This window comes from Saimiri boliviensis, chromosome 11, assembly GCF_048565385.1.
Source record: "Saimiri boliviensis isolate mSaiBol1 chromosome 11, mSaiBol1.pri, whole genome shotgun sequence".
NCBI lineage: Eukaryota > Metazoa > Chordata > Mammalia > Primates > Cebidae > Saimiri > Saimiri boliviensis.
The window spans coordinates 11,980,292-11,999,824 of record NC_133459.1 but is presented as its reverse complement, the minus strand read 5'-3'; the positions used below and the strand labels follow the sequence as shown (position 1 = coordinate 11,999,824).

The window sequence follows — 19,533 nt, the reverse complement described above, 5'->3', positions numbered from 1 at the left end:
TACCACCATGCCTGGCTAATTTTTATATTTTTAGTAAAGATGGGGTTTCCCCCTTTTGACCAGGCTTTAAAACTCCATTTAGAGGAAGAAATCAAAGCTGTTTTTCATACTGTTCGTATGAAAAAAGTAAAAACAAAAACAAAAACAAAAAATGACAAGATATAACTCTGTGCCATCTTAGGCTGAATTCTCCCCATTCTAGACGGGCTGACTATATAGATCAAGTGGAAGGGGCCGTACAGGAGGGTCCTTACAGAGATTAGTGACTTACCAGATCTGGACTCAGTTTGCAGCGTGCTCAGACCTCAAGACACAAGCAGTAACTCCAGGTTCGAAGACTTATGGTCTCTCCTGTGGGTCTTTTGAAGCTTTTATTGACCTTTGTAATCACCACTCCCATCCCCTCCCCTCCAAGTATCCACTGCTAGCTTCCAATCAAAAACTGATATCTGATTGGATTTCTGAATCTCCACCCAATTAATGCTGATTGGGATTTTGGCTCTCTGAAGATTAATTGATTGAATCAGAACTCTATTAATATCAGATATTCATATTCATTTCCTGAATCAAGAAATTGAAAGCGTTAGGGATCGGGTGGAAGTGAATTCATTCATTCAAGGCCAGCCAGGGTGGCTCCCCTGAGGTCAGGAGCCCAAGACCAGCCTAGCCAACATGGTGAAACCCCGTCTCTAAAAATACAAAAATGTCTGTATTCCAGCTACTCTGGAGGCTGAGATGGGAAAATCTCTTGAATCCAGGAGGCAGAGGTTGCAGTGAGCTGAGATTGTGCCATTGCACTCCAGCCTGGGTGATAGAGGGAGAGGCTGTCAAAAAAAAAAAAAAAAAAAAAAAAAAGAATTCATTCATTAATGAACTCCACAAACACTCATGAAATTTTACTAATATGTGACCTGTATAGTTCTGAGTGTGAGGCAGGGACGGCTTCAATCTGTTCTGGACAACAGACAGAAAAATAAACCCTGAAAGTAGTGTTGTCAGGAGAACACATGAAAATTATAAAAATATTTTATCGTTAAAATAGCGTTATAGGCCAGGCACAGTGGCTCACACCTGTAATCCTAGCACTTTGGGAGGCTAAAGTAGGTGGATGACCTGAGGATGGGAGTTCCGGACCAGCCTGACCAACATGGAGAAAACCCATCTCTGCTGAAAGTACAAAATTAGCCAGCTGTGGCAGCGCCTGCAATGCCAGCTACTTGGGAGGCTGATGCAGAATTGCTTGAACCCAGGAGGCGGAGGTTGCAGTGAGCCAAGATCATGCCACTGTACTCCAGCCTGGGAGACAGACAGGACTCCATCTCAGAAAAAAAAAAAAAAAAAAAAAAAAAGTTTTACAAAAACTGAGGTATCATCCCTACAAAATCAGAATAAAACTGTCATGTATCAGATGGTCTTGTGGGTTTTACATCACCTAATGTACCAGTTTATTCACTCATTCAGGTGGAAGAGAGGTGCCACTGAGGGTGTGATTGGTCTCAGGGCTTAGGTTAAGGCTTCTCTGGAAGAAACTGAAACAATACCTAGGCCGGGCGGGGTGGCTCAAGCCTGTAATCCCAGCACTTTGGGAGGCTGAGGCAGGTGGATCACGAGGTCAAGAGATCGAGACCATCCTGGTCAACATGGTGAAACCCCGTCTCTACTAAAAATAGAGAAAATTAGCTGGGCATGGTGGCACACGCCTGTAATCCCAGCTACTCAGGAGGTTGAAGCAGGAGAGTTGCCTGAACCCAGGAAGCGGAGGTTGCGGTGAGCCGAGATCGCACCATTGCACTCCAGCCTGGGTAACAAGAGCGAAACTCCGTCTCAAATAAATAAATAAATAAAATAAAAAGCAGGCAAGATCACTCCTAATTCATGAATTATTAGCCATTGCTCCACTAAACTCTAACAGCACTGTGAAATATTACTGACGGCGATCTCCGAAGCTCAGATCTCCACTTTTTTGAGGAAAAAAAAAAAAAAAAAGTCTTCTCAGCCAGGAGCGGTGGCTCATGCCTGTAATCTCAGCACTTTCAGAGGCAGAGGTGGGTGGATCATAAGGTCAGGAATTGGAGACCAGCCTGGTCAATCAACATGGTGAAACCCGGTCTCAAAAATAATCCCAGCCACTCGGGAGGCTGAGGCAGGAGAATCGCTTGAACCCCAGGGGACAGAGGAGCAGTGAGCTGAGATCATGCCACTTGCACTGCAGCCTGGGGAACAGAGTGAAACTGTCTCAAAATTTAAAAAGGCCTGGTGCAGTGGCTCATGCCTATAAACCTACCACTTTGGGAGGCCAAGACGGGTAGATCACCTGAGGTCTGGAGTTCAAGACAAGCCTGACCAACATGGTGAAACCTGGTCTCTTCTAAAAATGCAAAAAAAATTAGCCGGATGTGATGGTGGGCACCTGTAGACCCAGCTACTGGGGGAGAGGGGTTGGGGGGGGCGCTGAGGCCTGAGAATCGCTTGAATTCGGCAGGCGGAGCTTGCTGTGAGCCAAGAGCCTGCCACTGCACTCCAGCCTGGGTGACAGAGCGAGACTCCTGTCTCCCCAACCCCCACCAAAAAAGAAATGCCTTTGCAACCTAAAAGTTGAAAACAATGGGAATGGGAGTTTCCTATGGTCCCACACAGCCCACAATCTCAGTTCCATCAGTGAACCCAGTTAGGAGACTAAAGGGACTCCCTAAATTAGGTTCCATTGTTGCAGGACTTCCTTAGTTCGGCTAAAGACTGGGTCCTTGTTCGTCCCATGGCCGCAAAAATTCAGGCTTGCAGACGGTTTGAAGGGTGAGTAAAGCAGGATTATACTGCATGAAAAGGAAAAAGACGGAACAGGAACTCTCCTCAATGCCAGACTCCTCCCCGCTGCGGAGAGCGCTACTCCCGAAGCTCCACCCCACTGCGCGTTCCCACAGTGTGCAGGCTGGTGGGAGATTCTCCGGGGACCCCCCAACCACATGGCTAGCTCACCATTATGTCCATTTAAAAACAGCCGGGAGCAATGGCCTCTCACCCATTTTACAGGTGCACGCCTGTAACCTCAGCACTCTGGGAGGCCAAGGCAGGTGGATCACCTGAGATCAGGAGTTTGAGACCAGCCTGGCCAACATAGCGAAACCCCATCTCTACTTAAAAAAAAAAAAAAAAAAAAAAAAAAATACAAAAATTAGCCGGGTGTAGTGGTGCCTGCCTGTAATCCCAGCTACTCAGGAGACTGAGGCAGGAGAACCGCTTGAACTCAGGAGGCAGAGGTTGCCATAAGCCGAGACCGCGCCATTGCACTCCAGCCTGGGTAACAAGAGCGAAACTCCATCTCAAAAAAATAAAAATAAAATAAAAAATTAAAAAATAAAAAATAAAAGAACCAGGCATGGTAGCTCATGCCTATAATCCCAGCACTTTGGGAGGCCCAGGTGGGTGGATTACCTGAGGTCAGGAGTTTAAGACCAGCCTGACCAACATAGTGAAACCCTGTCTCTACTACAAATCCAAAAATTAGCTGGGCGTGGTGATGCATGCCTGTAATCCCAGCTACTTGGGAGGCTGAGGCAGGAGAATACCCTAAACCCAGGAGGTGGAGGTTGCAGTGAGCCGGGGCAACAAAAGTGAAACTGTCTCAAAACCAACAAACAAGAATGGGAGGAAATTGATTACAGTAACCAAATTTCATTTAAATGCCTTGATTTGCTGGAGCTGAATCTTACTGATTGCAAGACTCAGTGCCTTTTGGGTTTTTTTTTCATCAATAACTGAAGATTCCCTGAGTCTTCAACTGGAAAACAGGTTACTTGATAATAGAAGGCACCAGACTGTTTCCACTCGGTTTCCCTTTATTTCTGTTTCTTTGCAACCATCCATGCAAGGGTAACTCCCTCAGGCATTTGCAAGCCTGAATTCCACTCTAGACACTCAGATTCCCGTTTTTGACGCTATAGGATACAGATCCCCGAAGTCTCATCCAATCCATGTCAGTGTTTCCCCAAGTCCAGCCCCTGCTTCATTACTTTTCCTTTTCCACTTTCAGAGCCGTGTCTGGAACGATGGGTTCTGTGCTCCCTGGAGGATGTGCCTAAGACCTACGTTTTAGTTTCCAAGTGTCCAGAAGAAAGCATTTGATACATCCACGCAAACAGGCAGATATTCAACCGCTGCATTGATTTACCTCCAGGTCATAATATGCCCTGTGGCCACAGTGAGGGCAGCAGGCGGTAGAGAACAAGACCCTCTTGGTCTGCCTCAAGACCTTCACTCTCCCCATCAGCTCAGCCCCCAGTTGGGCAAACCTCCACCGGCAGAGAGCACCAGAAGCATCATAACTCTCCCGTGGGGCGGGATACAGCTCCAGGCGTAAGTTGTTCAGTCTGATTGTGTGGGACAGCAGGTTCTCCAGGGTGGCCATGGAGATGGGATTTCCACGAAAGCTGAAGGTGGTGAGCTCAAAGCAGCGGCTTAAGGCAGGCAGGATGGCATTGACTTGGGAGTCTTCGATCCCACAGTCATCTAAGTCCAGGTATTCCAGGGTGGCTGCCACTTTTTCTAGCAGGAGTTGGAGAGGCACAAGACTCAGATTGGCCAGGCTGATGCCACTCAGGTCCAGGGTCGTTAGTTGACTGATGCTGGGGGACTGGGACAGATGCCTCAAGTCCGATTCCGAAAGCACACAGTTCGTTATTGCGAGGGTCTTTAACGGGGTCTTCAGACAGCTGGGGAGAGAGCAAGAAGTTAGTTCTGGGGAATCATAGGGGTGAGTGAAGGGTGGTGGGGGATGACTTCAAGATGATGGACGAAGACCATTTTGCCCAAGTCCAAGGTCATTCCGATTGTCTGATAGTCAACATTTAGGATGCTGCGTGATGAAGAACTTTGCCACTGAGGTCAAGTCCATCTTAGGCCTGATGCAGTAACTCACACCTGTAATCCGAGCACTTACGGAGGCTGAGATGTGTGGATCACTTAAGGTCAGGAGTTGGAGAGCAGCCTGGCCAAATGGTGAAACCACATCGCTACTAAAAATGCAAAAATCAGCCAGGCGTGGTGGCAGGCGCCTGTAATTTCAGCTACTTGGGAGGTTGAGGCAGGAGAATCACAAGAACCCAGGAAGTGGAGGTTGCAGTAAGCAGAGATTATGCTGCTACACTCCAGCCTTTGTAACAGAGTGAGACTGTGTCTAAAAAAAAAAAGAAAAGAAAAACAAAGAAAAATTTCATTTCCTCCTGAGTCTTTTCACCATCATTTATAGGAATGGATCAAGTTCACAGAATCCCTGAAGCTCCCTTTACTCATCCTTCAGGGATAAAAACACATCTCTGGGCCACGGGAGCCCAGAGGGGACACAGGCTTACGGACAAACCCAGGCGGGATTCTGCAACATCAGCTGGGGTGCCCAGGCTGCAGGGGTCCCTGACACGCCTGTCTAATCCGCAAACCATTTATCACTTTTACCAGTCTTTGTGCCTACTCTCTGACCTTCTGTTTCCTAGGTAATTAATTTACCTGGAGCTCAAAACAATCTCTTGTGACCGGGAATTAGAGATGAGGTAATCCTAGCAATTTGGGAGACTGAGGTGGGTGGATCACCTGAGGTCAGGAGTTCAAGACTAGCTTGGCCATCATGGTGAAACCCCACCTTAAAAAAAAGAAAAAAAAAAAAAAAAAAAGAGATGAGATCATTTGTGTTCCCCAAGCTGTTGAGCACAGAGCTTGTATTATTCTGAAACGTGCAGGTTTGATGAGCATTCCCCTCTTCAGTGCCCACTTCACTCCCCCACTTCCCAACATCTTTTTAAAACTAATCTCGTTTGGCCTGGCATGGTGGCTCACGCCTGTAATCCTAGCACTTTCGAAGGCCAAGGCCAGGAGTTCGAGACCAACCTGACCAACATAGTGAAACTTGGTCTTTACTTAAAATACAACGCTTAGCCGGGTGTGGTGGCAAGTGCCTGTAATCCCAACTACTCAGGAGACTGACAGGGGAATCGCTTGAACCCGGGAGGCGGAGGTTGCAGTGAGCCGAGATTGCACCACTGCATCCAGCCTGGGTGACAGATCGAAACGCTGTCTCAAACAGAAATAAATAAACAAACAAACAAACAAACAAATAAAAATTATCTTGTTTGAGCTGGGCGTGTTTGCTCACGCCTGTAATCTCAGCACTTTGGGAGGCTGAAGCAGGGGGATCACGTGAGCTCAGGAGTTTGAGACCAGCCTGGCCAATATGGTGAAGACGAGTCTCTACAAAAACACAAAAATTAGCCAGGTGTGGTGGCCCACACCTGCAATCCCAGGTGCTCCGGAGACTGAGGCAAGAGAATCACTTGAACCCGGGAGGTACGGGTTGCAGTAAGCCGAGATCACGCCACTGCACTCCCTGTGGGCAATCAAGTGAAATTTCATTTCAAAATAAAAAAAATTATCTTGTTTGTTTTTATTTTTATTAATTCCTATTTTTAGTCAGCAATCTTGCTGTGTTACCCAGACTTCTCTAAAACTTCTGGGCTCAACTTATCCTCTTTCCTCAGGCTCTCAAAGTGCTAGGATTACAGGCATGAGCCACCATGCCTGACCTATTTCTCATCATCTTAACTTAGACGCGCGTCCTCAGGAGGAATTCACTAACTCACCCTCCCTAGAGCTGAACCCTTCAGTAGCCAGCTTCCTAGCATGGCAGCCTCTCCATAGCATCTACCCCCACTGATCCCTCTGCCTTTATTGGAATGGTTGTGTGATACCCATTTCAGGACAGAGCCGCCCACAGGAGAATGCATTGACATTCTAGTGTCCCCTTCACCGTCACCTCCTCATAGGCGGTCGCAGTAGATGCCCACTAGCATTTACTGTGACCTGGAAAGGCTCTGCTGCGGTCTGCAGAGAAAGCTCACCATCCTTCCTCACCTGAGCAGCTGGGCCAGATGGCCTTCGAGGAAAGAAACACAGTTCATATACAGCTTTTGGAGGTGGTGCAGCTTGAGGAACTGAGAGGTGAACTGGGTAACAAACTCCTCCTTCTGCTCTGGGGAAAAGTAGCAAGGGACGTCGACGTGGGAGAGAGCGAGCTTGTGAAGATTCCTCATCTGGCCCAGGTATGGGGTAAACTCTGCCAGGTCGGGCAGTCGCCACCTGCAATTCACTTCCACCTCCTGGATACACTCTGGGTTCACCATATTCAGGATGCTTTGGACTTTGTGGAGGGGCGTTCCCAAGACTTTCAGCTTCTTACAGCACAGGTGTAGTAAACCTTCCCTCTGCTTGACCCACAGAAAGAGGCAGGTGAGGCATTCATCCAGAGTCCTGTTCTGGAGGCAAAGGTCTACGAACACAGTCAAGCGCTGCTGTCCTCTCATCACTGAACAGTCCTGAGCTGGTTTTCTCTTCCTCGTGGCATCTGGTAAGTACCCGCGGGCCATGGCCTCAGACCACACCATCCAGAAGTTCTCACTGACATCCCGTAAATCCAGGACTTGAAGTTTCCTTCTTCTGTGGGAAGATAGAGAGGCTGAGAATGTAAGCGGTCACTGCTGAACGTCAGCTTCACATCCTGCACGCCAGCTGCGCCCCTCCCTGCTTTTTTCTTTCCCTGACTTTTCTCCACCCTGCTGTCCCCTTGGAGCCTGTTCAATTCCACTTTCTCTTTATTCTGAGAATAGGTCTCCCTCCGTCGCCCAGGCTGGAGTGCAGTGGTGAGATTTCAGCTCACGGCAACTTCTACCTCCTGGGTTCAAGTGATTCTCCTGCCTCAACCTCCCGAGCACCTGGGATGACAGGTACTCACCACTATGCCCAGCTAATATTTGTATTTTTAGTAGAGTCAGAATTTCACCATGTTGGCCAGGTTTCAAATTCCTGACCACAGGTGATCCACCCTCCTCAGCCTCCCAAATGCTGAGATTACAGGTGTGAGCGTCCGCGCCCTGCTCCGTTCCCACTTTTAGTGGTGCCCTTCATTGCCACTAAGAGAGAGGTTCCTGTGACCTCTACGGACCCTGCGTGATGAGCAGTCCTTTCCCTGAGGAGCTGGGCAGTGGCCGAGGCCTCACTCAGCTTTCTCATCAGCAGCATCAGAAGCCTGTGGGCTCCCCATTGGGCCTCCCCACTCCTCACAACCTAGCTCTTCCTTCTCTGGACACCTGGGCCCTCCCTACCTGCCCATCTGGGCCACCTCACCTGAGACGAACCCCCTGGGTCAGCAGTGCATCAAGTCCATGGAGTACAGCTTGGAAGGTCTCCAGGCAAGGCGTCTTCATCAGGGACCCCAGAGGGAGGCGGGGGAAGGGCCAGGCCTGCACCATCGCCTTCAGGGCCTCACAGTGTCTCCTGCTGAAGGCCTCTATGAACAGCGGGGGGAAAAGTTCCGTGGGCAGCTCCTCCAGGGTGCAGACGGCCAAGGCCTGGTCCCTCAGCAGCTTCCGTCCCACCAGCTCCAGGAGTCTGGGTGGAGTCCAGATGCTCATCTTCACCAACCTGCAAGGAAAACTTCCAGAGGACAAATCCAGAGAAAGAGCATCACTCTCAGACCAAGCCCATGCAATCTCATCCTCTCCTAGGGCCAAAGTCAGTGCTCTGGCAATGGTGAAAGAGTTTTTCTTCGTTTTCTCCAATTCCACTCTGTGCTCAGTGGCCACAAAGCTAGCGTTCTGTCTCTGCTGGCATTAGCACCAGCTTTTCTCAAGCAGCGAGGAGGCAGGAGCACCACTAGCCCTTCCTTTCCAGCCAGTGTTCCATCCACCGAGTAGTGAGTATGGGGGAGCCTGAAGCCTAACCCCTCCCACCGTTGGGGGAAGTTTCTAATTACTCAGGGTTCTAAAACAATGGGAATGTTATGTCCCAAGCCCTACATGCCGACATTCACAGTCCCTACAAATAAGATGGTTGGGAACATTCACTGGTCATTCCTAGAATGGGTTTTTCTATTTGTTTTCTTTGTAGTAGTTAAGCTTACTTCTCTATTTGTCTTTCCCTTTCTCTCTCACTTTCTTCTTTTCCTGTTTTCCTCCCTTCTGTCTTCCTTTCTTTCTTTTTTCTTTTTTTTCTGATAGGGTCTTGCTCTGTCACCCAGGCTGGAGTGGCTGGAGTACAGTGCTGCCATCTCAGCTCAGTGCAGTAGTGACCTCCCAGGCTCTAAGGATTCTTCCACCTCAGTCTCCCAAGTAGCTAGGACCACAGTCCTGCATCAACACTCCCAGCTAATCTTTGATTTTTTGACCTCTTGTAAAGACAGCGGGTTTCGCTATGTTGTCCATGCTGGTTTTGAACTCCTAGACTCAAGCAATTCACTCACATTGGCCTCCCAAAATCCTGGGATTATAGGCCTGTGCCTCCACGCCTGGCCTCATTATTTAAAATTTCAGTGAGAAACTTTTAAAGCTATGTGACAGTATTATGGATCATTTGCATGACAGAGATGTTTCCAGTACTCATCTCTTACACATATTAAAAATGACCCACTTTGGATAGGCGCAGTGACTCACACCTGTAATCCCGACACTTTGGGAGGCTGAGGCAGGTGGATCATGAGGTCAGGAGTCCAAGCTACTTGGGAGGATGAGGTAGGAGAATCACTTAAACCAGAGAGTCAGAGGTTTCGGTGAGCTGAGATCATGCCGTTGCACTCCAGCCTGGGCAACAGAGCGAGATTCTGTCTCAAGAAAAAAGAAAAAACTTCTGAATTTTGAAATGACAGAAACCAAGGCACAAATCAACATTTTTGGAATAAAGACAAAACTGCATTTAGAGGAAAATTCAAAGCCCAGATCCTTTCATCTGGAAAAATAGGCATGAGCCACTGCACCTAGCCTGCTCTAAACATATTATTAAGGAATAGAATGGGGTTGGGAATGGCATCTCACGCCCACAATCCCAGCTTGTTGGGAGGCTGAGCTGGGTGGATCATCTGAGGTCAAGAGTTCAAGGCCTCCATGAACAGCGGGGGGAAAAGCCTGGCCAAAATGACGAAACCTCATCTCCACTAAAAAGACACAATTTAGCTGTGTGTGGTGGGCAGCACCTTTAATCCCAGCTATTGGAGAGGCTGAGGATGAAGAATCACTTGAACTCAGGAGGAGGAGGTTGCATTGAGCCAATCATGCCATTGCACTTTAGCCTGGAGACAAGAGCAAAACTGGTCTCAAAAAAAAAAAAAAAATAAATAATAAATAAATAAATATTGAAGGCCTGGCATCAGTGGCTTATACCTGTAATCCCAGCACTTTGGGAGGCAAAGGTGGGTGGATCACCTGAGGTTGGGAGTTCGAGGCCTGGCCAACATGGAGAAACCCCATCTCTATTAAAAATACAAAAACTTAGCCAGGTGTAGTGGTACATGCCTGTAATCCCAGCTACTCTGGAGGCTGAGGCAGGAGAATCGCTTGAACCCGGGAGGTGGAGGTTGCAGTGAGCCAAGATGGAGCCACTGTGCTCCAGCCTGGGTGATACAGTGAAACTCCATCTCAAAAAAAAAAAAAAAGAAAAAAAAGGAAAAAGAAAATATTTGATTAGATTCCTTAAGTTTTCCCAACCCCAGTTAATCCTGATTGAATTTTTGGCTTTCTTACAGATTAACTCAACAAATTAGATTTTCATTCATTAAAGTGAAAGAATTAGGGATAGGGTGAAAGTCTAGGACTCATTCACTGATTTGCTCCACAAACATGGAGTTTTACTAATGTGTGACCTTCATAATCCTAACTGTGAGATAGGGAAGGGTTTAACCTCTTTCTGACAGAAGACCATTCAGATTTCACGGTCATTCTCATGTGGCCATTTTTAAACTGATGGTAAAATTACACCCAGGATAATTTATGGCCACTGTGGGAATTATTGGAAATCTTTAACACTGTTTTTCTAACAAAACACAACTGCCGGATTAAACCGTCTAAATGGGATGTTGGCATGTAGAGGCTTCTAAACTCTCTTTCTCCCCCTTTTTGTGGGGGTTGGGATTGGCCTACTGATTTCAATTGCTTGGATTTTCTTAACTGTTTGGTTAAGATTTTTTTGGTGGGGTTTTTTTTGGACAGGATCTCATTGTATTGCCCAGGCTAGAGTATAGCAGTGCTGTGAGCACGGCTCACTGCAACCTCAATTTTCCAGGCTCAAGGGATTCTCCCATGTGAGCCACCCCAACAGCTGGGACTACAGATGCCTGCCATCATGACTAATATTTTAAAGAAGCTTTTTGTAGAGGCTGGGCACCGGTGGCTCATGGCTATAATCCCAGCATTTTAGGAGGCCAAGACGGGTGGATAACTTGAGGTCAGGAGTTCGAGACCAGCCTGGTCAACATGGTGAAACTCCACCTCTACTAAAAACACAAAAATTAGCTGAGCATGGTGGCAGGTGGCTGTAATCCCAGCTACTCGGGAGATTGAGGCAAGAGAATAGCTGGAGCCTGGGAGGCAGAGTGAGACTGCAGTCTCACTTCCAGTGAGCCGAGATCACAGCACTGTGATCCAGCCTGGGCAACAGAGTGAGACTCTAACACCTCAACCTCCCAAAAAATATTTTGTAGAGATGGGGGTTTGCCATGTTTCCCAGATTGGTCTTGAATCCCTAGGCTGAAATGATCCTCCCGCCTTGGCCTCCCAAACTTTTGGGTTATAAGCATGAGTTTCTGCTCCCACCAAGAATTTTTTTTTTTTTTTTTGGTCCCCCAGGCTAGAGTGCAATGACAGGGTCCCGGCTCACTGCGACCTACGCCTCCCAGGTTCAAGGGATTCTCTTGCCTCAACCTCTTGAGTAGGGATAACAGGCATCCACCACTGTGCCCAGCTACTTTTTGTATTTCTAGTAAAGACAAGATTTTGCCAAGTTGGTCAGGCTGGCCTCAGCCTCCCAAAGTGCTGAAATTACAGGCATGAGCTACCATGCCCAGCTTTTTTTTTTTTTGACATGGAGTTTCGCTCTTGTTGCCCAGGCTGGAGTGCAATGGCAAGATCTCGGCTCACACAACCTCTGCCTCCCAGGTTCAAGTGACTCCTCTTCCTCAGCTTCCGGAGTAGCTGGGATTACAGGCATGTGCCACCAGGTCCGGCTAATTATATATTATTTTTATTATTTTTTAGTAGAGACGGGGTTTTGCCCTGTTGACCAGGCTGGTCTAGAACACCCAACCTCAGGTGATCTGCTTGCCTCGGCCTCCCAAAATACTGGGATTACGGGTGTGAGGCCTGAGCCTACCCTGTAAGAATTTTGAAATGACATAAACCAAAGCACAAATCAAAATTTTTGAAATAAAGACAAAACTGCATTACGGATGCTCAGTCTGTGGCCCAGGCTGGAGGACAGTGGCACCGTGTCAGTTCACTGCCACCTCTGTCTTCTGGGTTCAAATAATTCTGCTTCAGCCTCCCTAGTAGCTGGAATTACAGGTGACTACCACCATGCCTGGCTAATTTTTATATTTTTAGTAAAGATGGGGTTTCACCCTTTTGACCAGGCTTTAAAACTCCATTTAGAGGAAGAAATCAAAGCTGTTTTTCATACTGTTCGTATGAAAAAAGTAAAAACAAAAACAAAAATGACAAGATATAACTCTGTGCCATCTTAGGCTGAATTCTCCCCATGCCAGACAGGCTGACTGTAGATCAAGTGGAAGGGGCCGTACAGGAGGGGCCTTACAAAGATTGGTGACTTACCAGATCTGGACTCAGTTTGCAGGGAGCTCAGACCTCAAGAAACAAGCAGTAACTCCAGGTTCGAAGACTTATGGTCTCTCCCGTGGGTCTTTTGAAGCTTTTATTGACCTTTGTAATCACCACTCCCATCCCATCCCCTCCAAGTATCCACTGCTAGCTTCCAATCAAAAACTGATATCTGATTGGGTTTCTGAATCTCCACCCAATTAATCCTGATTGGGATTTTGGCTCTCTGAAGATTAATTGATTGAATCAGAACTCTATTAGTATCAGATATTCATATTCATTTCCTGAATCAAGAAATTGAAAGTGTTAGGGATCAGGTGGAAGTGAATTCATTCATTCAAGGCCAGACAGGGTGGCTCGCCTGAGGTCAGGAGCCCAAGACCAGCCTAGCCAACATGGTGAAACCCCGTCTCTGAAAATACAAAAATGTTTGTATTCCAGCTACTCTGGAGGCTGAGATGGGAAAATCTCTTGAACCCAGGAGGCAGAGGTTGCAGTGAGCTGAGATTGTGCCATTGCACTCCAGCCTGGGTGATAGAGGGAGATGCTGTCAAAAAAAAAAAAAAAAAAAAAAAAAAAAGAATTCATTCATTAATGAACTCCACAAACACTGATGAAATTTTACTAATATGTGACCTGTATAGTTCTGAGTGTGAGGCAGGGAAGGCTTCAATCTGTTCTGGACAATAGACAGAAAAATAAACCCTGAAAGTAGTGTTGTCAGGAGAACACATCAAAATTATAAAAATATTTTCTAGTTAAAATAGCTTTATAGGCCAGGCACAGTGGCTCACACCTGTAATCCCAGCACTTTGGGAGGCTAAAGCAGGTGGATGACCTGAGGATGGGAGTTCCAGACCAGCCTGACCAACATGGAGAAAACCCAGCTCTGCTGAAAATACAAAATTAGCAGCTGTGGCAGCGCCTGCAATGCCAGCTACTTGGGAGGCTGAGGCAGAATCGCTTGAACCCAGGAGGCGGAGGTTGCAGTGAGCAAAGATCATGCCACTGTACTCCAGCCTGGGAGACAGACAGGACTCTATCTCAGAAAAAAAAAAAAAAAAAGATTTATAAAAACTGAGGCATCATCCCTACAAAATCAGAATAAAACTGTCATGTATCAGATGGTCTTGTGGGTTTTACATCACCTAATGTACCAGATTATTCACTCATTCAAGTGGAAGAGAGGTGCCACTGAGGGTGTGATTGGTCTCGGGGCTTAGGTTAAGGCTTCTCTGGAAGAAATTGAAACAATACCTAGGCCCGGCGCGGTGGCTCAAGCCTGTAATCCCAGCACTTTGGGAGGCCGAGGCAGGTGGATCACGAGGTCAAGAGATCGAGACCATTCTGGTCAATATGGTGAAACCCCGTCTCTACTAAAAATACGAAAATTAGCTGTGCATGGTGGCACACGCCTGTAATTCCAGCTACTCAGGAGGCTGAGGCAGGAGAATTGCTTGAACCCAGGAGGCAGAGGTTGTGGTGAGCCGAGATCTCGCCATTGCACTCCAGCCTGGGTAACAAGAGTGAAACTCCGTCTCAATAAAAAAAAAAGAAAGAAACAATACCTATAAACCTTATCAATTTAATCAGTGGAGAAGGGAGGGGGAGAAACAAAAATAAACCAAGCTTGCAGCCCATTCCGAATTCATCATGAGGTTAGCTTGCTCTCTGGTCTGCTTCCTCATGGTTGCTGGCAGCCTACCATCCCCAAATCTTGCAGACCTTAGATTACGGTTCACCTTAACTGCACTGCAGACAATTTAAACGTTGTAAAACATTAACTTTTTCATTGGAGATATTCTTTCAGCTTCTGCATGTCAGTAAAACTATTTTTTTTTTTTTTTTTTTTTTTTGAGACGGAGTTTCGCTCTTGTTACCCAGGCTGGAGTGCAATGGCGCGATCTCGGCTCACCGCAACCTCCGCCTCCTGGGTTCAGGCAATTCCCCTGCCTCAACCTCCTGAGTAGCTGGGATTACAGGCACACGCCACCATGCCCAGCTAATTTTTTTGTATTTTTAGTAGAGACGGGGTTTCACCATGTTGACCAGGATGGTCTCGATCTCTCGACCTTGTGATCCACCCGCCTCGGCCTCCCAAAGTGCTGGGATTACAGGCTTGAGCCACCGCGCCCGGCCAGTAAAACTATTGATGCCAGCTGATTTGCAGGGCCCTGTAAGGCACCAATTCACCAAGAATGCAGTTTCTACATCCTGTTGACTTCATACCTCTCCCTGCCACCAAAGTACTCCAAATTTCCAGCTCCTTGCTATCCATGATTTCCTGAAAACCCTCAGTACTCCTTGGGGAGATGAATTTGAGGGTCTCTTCCCAGCTTCTCATTCAGTCATCCTGTGAACATTAAACTCTCTGCTGCAAACCCTGCTGTCTCAGAATACTGCTGTGCTACTGTGCACCAGGCTTAGGAACCTGATGGTCCTGTAATAGAGTCATGTCAAAATTACAAAGGGAAGTGAGAGTGGGGGCTGGTCAGGGTTGAGGTGGGTGTTTTAATAGGATTCTGCCAGTGAGTCAAGACTTGGTAAAGATGTTGGGGTCATTGAGGGGGTGGAGGAGGAATCTATCCAACCTTGCACTGATGCCTCCTTGGTTTATATTCTTTTTTTTTTTTTTTTTTTTTTGAGACAGTCTTGCTCTGTTGTCAGGCACCAGGCTGGAGTACAGTGGCATAATCTTGGCTCACTGCAACTTCCACCTCCTAAGTTCAAGCGATTCTCCTGCCTCAGCCTCTCGATTAGCTGGGACTAGAGATGAACGCCACCATGCCCACCTTAATTTTTTTATTTGTTTTTAAGACGGGGTTTCACCATGTTGGTCAGGCTAGTCGTGAACTCAGGTGATCTGCCCACCTTGGCCTCCAAAGTACTTGGATTACAGGGGTGAGCCACCACATCCGACCATTTTTTTTGTTTTTTTAATTTTTAGTAGAGACGGGGTTCCACTATGTTGGCCAGGATGGTCTTGATCTCTTGACCTGGTGATCCGCCTGCCTTGGCCTCCCAAAGTGCTGGGATTACAAGTGTGAGCCACTGCGCCTGGTGGTTTTTATTCTTATGAACAAGGATGAGTCTTTCAAAACAATTTATGTAATCCTCCTTATTTGTCTTTCAAAACCTTTGTCTTTCTTTACCTCCCTGAATAATATCACATTTATTTCCATTGCTTTGCTCATTTCTTTTCTTTTTCTTTTTTTTTTTTTTTTTTTTTTGAGATGGAGTTTCACTCTTTTTACCCATGCTGGAGTGCAGTGGCACGATCTTGGCTCACCGCAACCTCCGCCTCCTGGGTTCAGGCAATTCTCCTGCCTCAGCCTCCTGAGTAGCTGAGATTACAGGCACAAGCCACCATGCCCAGCTAATTTTTTGTTTTTTTAGTAGAGATGGGGTTTCACCATCTTGACCAGGATGGTCTTGATCTCTTGACCTCGTCATCCACCCACCTCGGCCTCCCAAAGTGCTGGGATTACAGGCTTGAACCACCGCGCCCGGCCCCTTTTTTTTTTTTTATTTTTTAAGAGACAGGGTCTCTCTATGTTGCCGAGGCTGGAGTGCAGTGGCTCTTCAAAGGCGTGCACTACTGACCAGCACGGGAGTTTTGGCCTGCTCCGTTTTTGACCTGGGCCAGTTCACCCCTCCTTAGGCAACCTGGGGGTCCCCCACTCCCAGGAGGTCACCATATTGATGCCAAACTTAGTGTGGACATCTGATGGGCATAGCGTACTACAGCCCAGAACTCCTAGGCTCAAGCGATCCTCCCACCTCAGCCTCTCAAGTAGCTGGGACTACAGGCACGTGCCACCATGCCCAGCTGCTTTGCTTATGTCATAATAATTTTTTTTTTTCCACAGAGTCTCTTTCTTCATTAGGTAGACTATATATTTTGTTGCTATACAAGATGAGTGACCTGGTTTTATGTAGAGAAAAGGTCAAAAGGATCCAATTACTCACCAGGTGGGGGTGATATGAAGGTCATGGTTATTCTTTGTCATATCTGTACCTGCATCTTGCCAGTGGAAACCTACAGGTCACATTAGGCAGGCTTCCAAATTAACCGCCTGTGGAAGGTCTTATGATTGGCTCATATCCTGTCCCTAAGTAAAGAATCTGATTAGCCGGGTGTGGTGGCTCACGTCTATAATCCAAGCACTTTGGAGGCCAAGGTGGGTGGATCACCTGATGTCGGGAGTTCAAGACCAGCCTGACCAACATGGTGAAACCCCGTCTTTAAAGAAAAAATTATAAAATAAAATATTTAAAAGAATCTGATTATGAGTTCACAAGTGCCTCAAACTCTTCAAGTACTGATGAAGCCTTCACCTTCTGACAGTGAGGACGCTGATCTGATTCGGATCATGAAGTTTTGCTGGCTGTCTTGCAAGTAAATGTTCTAGCCTGTTATGTTGTCATCTAAAGCCAATAACTGTAACCTCCTTATTGCACCTTCCAATGAAAAATACAGAAATAAAACTCTATTGGATCCTTGCCAGGTCAATAAGACAAAAGAAAATTTTTAGAAAGCTGATATGAGGAGTCCCATTCCCTTCTTTTAACCTTTCTCACAAAAGCATTCCAACTTCTGACAGACGTTGGAACATACCCTGTTTGTCGGTGTGTGTCTTCCAGGTCAATCCTCACATTTAGCATTCAGTGAAGCTTTATTTATTTCTGCCTCAACAGCCTTGACTTCCATTGACACCAGGTTGCATGATAATGGTTTGAATTGGGGTGGGAAGAAAAAAATATTTCTATGAATTGTATAAAGTAATCCTGGCAGACCATCTCCATTGAAGAATAAATAGGTTCCTCTCCAAACATGCCCTGAGTATTGATGCATCCAATAAATAAAACTATTATTTATTGCATATAGTAGACCTATAGAGGCATTCTATTTGCCTCTAGAATTTCCAATGAACCTATATCTCATTTCAGTAAGTTCTCTGATTATATGGCAGAGAGTAACATGGTCATGTACTGATTCTATGTCTACTGGCATTCTAATTGCTACTAGAGCATTCCAGTATTCATAATGTGTGTCAGACCAAAGAGTGATTATAAGGGAGGCTGGGACACTACCTAGATAAGACCCAGTTACGCTAATGCTTCCTATGCATACAGATAAATTATCAGTAATGAAATCAACAAAAGTCATAGGCCACGCATTTACATCTATAGCTTCTTCTCAGTGCCAAGTCATTTGACTGAAAATATTAAGGCCGGGGGCAGTGGTTCAAGCCTGTAATCCCAGAACTTTGGGAGGCCGAGGTGGATGGATCATGAGATTGGGAGATGGAGACCATCCTGGCTAACACAGTGAAATCCTGAATCTACTAAAAATACAAAATATTAGCTGGGCACGGTGGCGGGTGCCTGTAGTCCCAGCTACTTGGGAAGCTGAGGCAGGAGAATTGCTTGAATCCAGAAGGCTGCAGTGAGCCAAGATCGCGCCACCCTACTCCAGCCTGGGCGACAGAGCGAGACTATCTCAAAAAAATAAAAAATAAAAAATAAAAAAAGAATGGACCAACTTGCTAAAGGAAGGATAACAAACCTTATCATGAAGTTAGCGTCCTCAATTGCTACCCAACTGTGTATGAGAGCAGGTCCTACCATTAGTTGTGACCCTTCCCATTCATCTAAATGACTCTGTAGCCAGCAATTGCTTTGGTAAGTGATAGTGGCTAAATTTTGAACAGGAGACTTTAGAAGGTGTTGGCTTTGAGTGCTGAAAGTACCTGACAAAATAAAATATAGGTTTGAGCATTTCGTGTTAATGCAAAATAAACCCAAGTCTCAGTCCAGGGAAGAAGATCGAATGGAGTCTTGTTCCATTGTCTGGGAAAATCTGTTTACTGTGTGATGGGGTCTGCTTCTAGGGAAGGTTTTTCCTTGGATGTCCTTAATTTTAAGTCACCTGGTATGGTCCCATTGAATGATGCACATGGGCAGATTTCCCTTGGTGTCATTTCTAAAAGATGCAATCTCCCAACACTAGGGCATGGAGGTCTAACCATCATTGAAAGCCTCCTTCCCCTACTGGAAATATTCTTTGAACTACTGCGTCAAGGTCTTGCAGTACTGAGTCATATTGAGAGCAAGTCCTAGGTGCATAAAAGCTAATACTATGATACCATCTATTGAGAAAAGAAAAAGATTAGGCAAGGTGTGGTGGCACACGCCTGTAATCCCAGGACTTTGGAAGGCTGAGGTGCAGATCACCTGAGGTTGGGAGTTTGAGACCAGCCTGACCAACATGAGAAATTCTGTCTCTCCTAAAAGTACAAAAAAGTAGCCGGGAGTGGTGGTGCATGCCTGTGATCCCAGCTACTTGGGAGGCTGAGGCAGGAGAAACGCTTGAACCTGGGAGGCAGAGGTTGCAGTGAGTCACGATCACACCATTGCACTCCAGCCTGGGCACCCAGAGCAAAACTCTGTCTCAAAAAAAATGAAAAGAAAGAAGGTTTCTTTAGCTTTCTTATTTCAATTAGTTTGGGCATTGTGGCTAACGCCTATAATCCCAGCACTTTGGGAGGCTGAGGTGGTTGGATCATGAGGACAGGGTTTCTAAACCGGCCTGGCCAACATGGTAAAACCCTGTCTGTACTGAAAATACAAAAATTAGCGAGGTGTTGTGTGCACACCTGTACTCCCTGCTGCTCAGGAGGCTGAGGCAGGAGAATCACTTGAACCTGGGAGGCGGAGGTTGCAGTGAGCTGAGATCATGCCTTTGCGCTCTAGCCTGGGGAACTAGAACAAAACTCCATCTCAAAAAATATAAGATGAAGAATGCTGGGGATTCTGCTAAAAGAGAAAAGAAGAAAAAGATGCGTTTATTGAGCTAGCAGATGGTAGGCCCCATGCCCAGCCTTCAACG

The 19,533-nt window shown here is 46.6% G+C and overlaps 1 protein-coding gene across 1 annotated transcript; it reads right to left on the bottom strand.

Moving 5' to 3' along the window:
• Nucleotides 1-4,007: 4,007 nt before the first annotated feature.
• LOC141580373 (PRAME family member 20-like) lies at nucleotides 4,008-8,537 on the bottom strand. The gene is made up of 3 exons (XM_074381477.1): nucleotides 8,167-8,537; nucleotides 6,898-7,479; nucleotides 4,008-4,709 (listed from the first exon to the last, which is right to left on the bottom strand). The coding sequence occupies exons 1-3, from the start codon at nucleotides 8,451-8,453 to the stop codon at nucleotides 4,148-4,150; spliced, it is 1,431 nt and encodes a 476-aa protein (XP_074237578.1). The 5' UTR covers nucleotides 8,454-8,537; the 3' UTR covers nucleotides 4,008-4,147.
• Between the last annotated feature and the right edge of the window lie 10,996 nt (nucleotides 8,538-19,533).

Coding starts and splice junctions, on each gene's coding strand:
- LOC141580373 (XM_074381477.1), bottom strand. CDS start 8,453: ATGAGCATCTGGACTCCACCCAGACTCCTGGAGCTGGTGGGACGGAAG. Junction 7,480..8,166: donor ACCCAGGGGGTTCGTCTCAG/GTGAGGTGGCCC, acceptor ATCTTCCCACAG/AAGAAGGAAACTTCAAGTCC. Junction 4,710..6,897: donor CATCTGGCCCAGCTGCTCAG/GTGAGGAAGGAT, acceptor CTCTCTCCCCAG/CTGTCTGAAGACCCCGTTAA.